Source organism: Notothenia coriiceps, unplaced genomic scaffold (genome assembly GCF_000735185.1).
Source record: "Notothenia coriiceps isolate Sejong01 unplaced genomic scaffold, NC01 NC01_scaffold00006478, whole genome shotgun sequence".
Lineage (NCBI taxonomy): Eukaryota > Metazoa > Chordata > Actinopteri > Perciformes > Nototheniidae > Notothenia > Notothenia coriiceps.
In genome coordinates this window covers 1-5,875 of record NW_011339179.1, presented here as the reverse complement: position 1 = coordinate 5,875, position 5,875 = coordinate 1, and the positions used below count along the sequence as shown (strand labels likewise).

At 41.1% G+C, this 5,875-nt stretch overlaps 1 protein-coding gene across 1 annotated transcript; it reads right to left on the bottom strand.

The window, feature by feature from the left end:
• Positions 1–415: 415 nt before the first annotated feature.
• On the bottom strand, positions 416–2,995 carry LOC104943652 (zinc finger protein 143-like). Its single transcript, XM_010769104.1, has 5 exons — positions 2,903–2,995; positions 2,708–2,824; positions 2,508–2,583; positions 1,776–1,901; positions 416–624 (listed from the first exon to the last, which is right to left on the bottom strand). The coding sequence occupies exons 1-5, from the start codon at positions 2,906–2,908 to the stop codon at positions 431–433; spliced, it is 519 nt and encodes a 172-aa protein (XP_010767406.1). The 5' UTR covers positions 2,909–2,995; the 3' UTR covers positions 416–430.
• Between the last annotated feature and the right edge of the window lie 2,880 nt (positions 2,996–5,875).

Below are 5,875 nucleotides of genomic sequence, written 5' to 3'. Positions count from 1 at the left end.
CTGGAGAGCATGTGTGTGAAGAAGCAGGAAATAAAAAGGAACTCACCTTGTGGTATAACCGGCAAGAGAGAAAGCCTTTGAGCTCCATACTGTTTCAGAGATAATCCTTGATAATCCATGATATGGCGTTTCATCACGGCAGTATTTAGTTTAGCAAGTAGCTCAGCTCCCTCCTTTTTTTATTTTTTATAAAATGTTGTTTTGTTTTTTAAGCTTTATATATAAAATCAGCACTTTTGAAACAGGAAGTGAAATAGAGGGATATGAGGCATGGCTAGAATGGGTGATCTGTTTCTTATTTTGAGCAAAACACTTCATAGACATGTTTTTTATATATTTGTATATATCTGAGACCTATGCTATTGCCTAAAAATAGCATGATAGGTGACCTTTAAAAAAAAATACAACTGGCACACTTGTGTTTAAGTTGTTAGAGACACTCACCAGTGTGTATCCTCACGTGGTTTTTGTAGTTGGTGGCGCTGGCGAACGAGCGTCCGCAGGTGGGCTCGGAGCAGTAGTACGGCCGCTCCCCGGTGTGCGTTCGGATGTGAACTTTGCGGATGTTGGACGTTGTAAACGACCGGCCGCAGCCGTCCATCGGACATTTGAAAGGCTTCTCTCCTGCACACAAGAAATGGGATGTCCGAGATTAAGGGGTAAGCCACCATTGTTTTATTCTGCACACAGGTGATCTGCAGCTTTTTGAGAGTAACATTTGAGCACAATTCAAGCACTTCAAGGTCAAAAATCACCTACTTAAAGTGTCCAAACTCGTGCTTTTATGCAAATTAAGATTTCCTTTATTTCCACAGCAATCACTTTATGTTTTTGTTTAATTAGGAGGCATGAAACCCTCTTTAATGGTCTCACATGCAGAGCACACAACACACCCAGTGAAATGTGTTCTCTGCTTTTAACCCATCCTAGTACCAGGAGTCTAGTGCTAGGAGCAGTGGGCAGCTATTGCACAGCGCCCACGGAGCAATGGGAGTGGGGGGGGAAGGGGGGTGTCCGGTGCCTTGCTCAAGGCCACCACGGCAGGGCAGGAGGTGAACTGGGACCTCTCCAAGTAGCAGTCTACACTCCATATTTAGGTCTGGTTGGGGACTTGAACCGGCGACCCTACAGCTCCCAGTCCAAGCCCCTACTGACTGAGCCACTGCCACTTTAATTGTATGTTTTTATGGTGATTATTTAATACATAAAAGTAGCTAACTCCAATGCCCTCTGTCTGCTGTGAGATGCAGATATGATGTTGGGAATTGTGAATTAAACTATTTAAAAACATTAGTTACTGTGTCTCTTAACTACAGGATTTAAGTGAAAAAAGGGGGAATAGATTACATTTTAAATTGACAGCGAGTTGGGTTTAAAAAAATAAAAGAAATTGTTTTTGTAGAGAAAACAGTCCATCCCTCAACCAATGAGATTTAAACTTTAAAAATCCTCAGAGTCATGCTGCTCATGATGACCGTGTGCCTGAAAACTCCTCCAGCACTAGTTTTAGGGCAAAATGTTTTTTCAACATCTGTGTTCTTTCATAAAACAGCTGTGCATGACTCTTGTCTTTGTTTTGACATAACTTCAGTTGCAAACCCTCAGTTGCTTCTTTGTTAAAAAAACAGCCTTAAGGTAGAAGTTTTTAATTTCAGCTCGCAGCTAAAGCAATCCGCAATTAAACCACACGCAACTCCTGACCCATAAAAGAACATTCAAACACACTTTTTTAAGCATACGGTGTAATACGATGATATCAGACTTTGGTGATGTACCTGTGTGAGTCCGTGTGTGTTTCTGAAGGTCTCCGGAGGTTTTGAAGGACTTGCAGCAGTTCAGCTCTTGACATCTGTACGGCTTCTCCCCCGTGTGTGTGCGTGAGTGACTCTTCAGTCCATATCCTAGGAATATAAATAAAAACAGAAATGAAGTGGCATTCACATTCAGTTCAAAGCCCTTATTCCTGCTTAATACACACGTGCTGATAAGAGCACTTGATACTTTATTTTATGTTAAAACTATCCATTTTGTCAGGTCATTCTTTTGTTTATAGCATTATTCTTTAGGTGTGAAATCACAGCGTTAGTCCACAGTAATCAACTAGAAGGGCAGATATCTACCAAGGCCAAATTGAGTGTTTTCCAATGTTAATAAAAGGTGAAGAATAATTGTTGTATCAGACCTGTGATTTGGATATGTTACCCTGCTATACCCGTACACCAAGTTTCTTTAAAAACACCAGTAGTTTCTCCTGAATTCTTCTGAAAACAATCAAACTGCAAAATCAACCTCTTTAGCGAAATGTAATCATGAGCGTAATTTCACTCAAACGGTTTGGTCATCTATTAGGGGTGTAACGGTATACGTACCCGTACCGAAATTATTCGCTACGGGCCCTTCGGTTCGGTTCGGATGATGTAAGTACAGAGTCAACAACATCGAAAATGCATACGAGCAAAAGGACAATGAGACAGTTCAGTGAGCACACGTTTAGTCTCCACAGTTACCTGTTGCAAACTTCTTCCCGCAGCCAGGATAGTCACAGATGTACGGTTTGTCTCCAGTGTGTGATCGTTCATGTACCTGCAGGACAAAGAAACACAACTGTGTAGCAGGAGGGCTGAGAAACAACATCATAGGAAGATGCTGTAAGGGAAATACCATCTTTGAACGATCTCACACACAACAACGGAACACACACTCTCACCTTGAGATGGTGGGCGGTGGTGTAGAGCTTCCCACAGCCGTCGTACTCGCAGCGGAAAGATTTCTCTCCTACGTGTGTGGCTCGGGCTGACCTGTTTTCTTGACCCTGTATTACAATCTGAACAAACATGTGTTAGACTGCGCTGGTTAACCTGGAAAGGTAATATTTAGAAAAGTAAAGTAAAGAAACTCTTACCCGCATGTGGACGCCATTGTCTGCTTCCACTCTGCCGTACGACCCCAGAGGGTTTTCTATATTCTCCACCTGACAGGAGGAGAAAAGGGCACTTCCTGTTACAATATATTCTCAGTGTTTCCCCTACCATTGTCTTGGAGGGGCGCCAACGGAGTGTGTGAAAACCTTGTGAAGACTTACAGAAAACGTTTGACCTCTGTCATTGCCAACAAAGGGTATATAACAAAGTATTGAGATGAACTTTTGATATTGACCAAATACTTATTTTCCACCATCATTTGCAAATAAATTCTTTAAAAATCAGACAATGTGATTTTCCTGGATTTTTTTTTTCTCATTTTGTCTCTCATAGTTGAGGTATACCTAGGATGAAAATGACAGGCCTCTCTCATCTTTTTAAGTGGGAGAACTTGCACAATTGGTGGCTGAATAAATACTTTTTTGCCCCACTGTATTTAGTAGGGCTGCACGACTTGGCCAAAAATAAGTAACTGATTATTTTGACTGATACTGTAATTGCATAATGAATAACTACATTGTTGGGATTGATCCTTTTTGATTCATAAGAGGGTCTGTACCAAACAAACGTGTGTTTTTAAGTCTCCACAATATGACACAATATCTGCCGCTTTATTTCCAGCATCCAGAGGAAATCTTCCCCAGGCAGAAAGGTATGTTAACTGTCATTTCTTTCTTTTCTAATATGAATATTTGAATACATTCTAACTGCTTGTCTGTCTTGTATTGAAGCTGTGCAGTGGGGGGCGGACGGACGGCCGTTCCACTTCCTGTTCTACACCGGCAAACAGGCCTACTACTCCCTGATGCATGTGAGTACTGTCAGGTTTTATGTGAGGGTGAGGTAAGTCTTCATCCAGCTAGTTCTTCCTCACCTGCACCCTCGGGTCCTATCCTACTCAGAGAGAGTTGAGAGGAGGCGGCGTGTCCCTGAGGAGAGTCAGCGTCAGATGCTCTCTTCTCTTAGAGGGCCGAATAGAGGGAGGGGGGACGTCAAAAAGGTAGTCCGGTGTGAAGGGGGATTCACTGAAGAGGACCTGGATCTACGGGAGGGAGGGGGAGCTGAAATAGTTTGTTTTAAAATCATTCATAACCGATATTTTGGAGCTAATCGAGATGTCCAAACCCAAATGATTGTTGTTACTTTAGCCCCACGGATACTGAATGAAATGAAACATTTTATACATTATTTTACACTGATCAGTTGCACGCATTCATTTTTTTTAAAACACTTTCTTTATTGTTTTTAGCATATATAGACAATATATAAGAAAGTACACAAACATCCAGAAGACATAACAAAATGAAGTGCATTGAATTAACTACACAAACATGTGGCTAGGCTATGTAAGCAAACATACAAACATGTAGGCAGATATGAAAGGCTTCCATCCTCCTCATACTTTTGAAATAGTCTTGTTTTTTTCGGTTATTTCCTCTAATGAGACAGTTCTTTTAGCATTTACCAATACTTGGACTGTTTACATTTTGAAATGAAGGTGCTGTCATGCCATGCATTCCTTTCTACTGCACGATTAAATAACATATTCCCTCTTTTGTGCATCGGAAGGCAATCAAATGGAAGAGCCGGGGAACATGTTAAAATCTGACAGCCCGTGATTTTTTATATCTAGAAATCTGCCAAACGGACAAAACAAAATGAGAGACTCTTACTGAGCAAGACTGAAACATGGGTGAAATAAATAAGATGGGGATAGCAGATAACATTTATTTTTGTATAATTATTTGAAAAGATATATTCAGAAAATAACCAACAGGGGGCGCCAAAAAAAAACAAAGTATCACTTATACTTTCAATGGCGTTCAATGAAGCTATTACAATTTTTTTTAAAAGGTACATGTGAAAGATTGATAGTATTTTTTGCAGATTTCTAAATCTCCATAAGTGTTAACATGCAGTGTGCAGAGTGTTTTTGAGTCCGGGTTCAGAATCTAATCTGAGGTGTGGCACGTCTGGTTGTCAGGCTTTTGTCCCGCCGCGGGGAGCAACTCCTCCATGGGGATTTAGGGGGAAAGAAAGAGGGGGGGGCAGCCCTCCATCTTCCTCCACCTTTTGTTATTTTCACACGCTCAACTGTTCTCCTCCCGTCTGCCGCTGACCTTGTTCAAAGACGTTTCACAGAACTGAGGCGCGTGTCTGTGTCTTAAACAGAGAGTGAGGTGTGATCTCTGAAACACACACACACACACACACACACACACACACACACACACACACCCCTGCTGTGGGTTTAAATAGGTGTGTCAGCCATGTCTGGGAGCTTGTCTGCACCATTACAGGCTCACTTCCTGTTTGTGTTTCCCCTCTCTTCTTCCTCCACCTTTCCTCTTCCTGTACACCTCTGGAGTGTTTCTGGAAAATAGCGTGTGAAGCAGGAGTAGATATTCTATCTTTTAAAAAATCTGAATCAGAATGTCCGGGTACGTTTACACATACAAGGAATGTTGCTTTGGTGTATGGAAGTGCAAACATAAACAACATAAGAAATACGTTCAAAATATAACAATTAAAATAAAATATATGTTACAAAAAAAATATTTAACATTGAGAAAGAGTAAAGAAAACGGAGAAAATCAATAAAGATATTTACTAAAGATTAAATAAAGTATTTACAACAAATTTAAATGTACAAAAAAAACGTAGGCCTTGAATTTGACGTACCGTAAGAACCTCCACTAAAATGTATGTACATACTGGCCCCCTCCTCTTTCATGCAGCCAATCCATGCTTAATATAATATATATAACATTTTCTTTGATACTTTTTCCACCTAAAGCAGTTTCTTGCTCGATGTTTGCTTTGTTCCTCCTCCTGGTCAGAGTGGCAGCGGATTAGGTACACTCTATCAAGAAGGCATTAAACAAACAGCTGCTGAATAATTGACGGGGAAATTAGTTCTCACCCAGGCTCCGGGGGGCTGAGGTGGGGGGGGG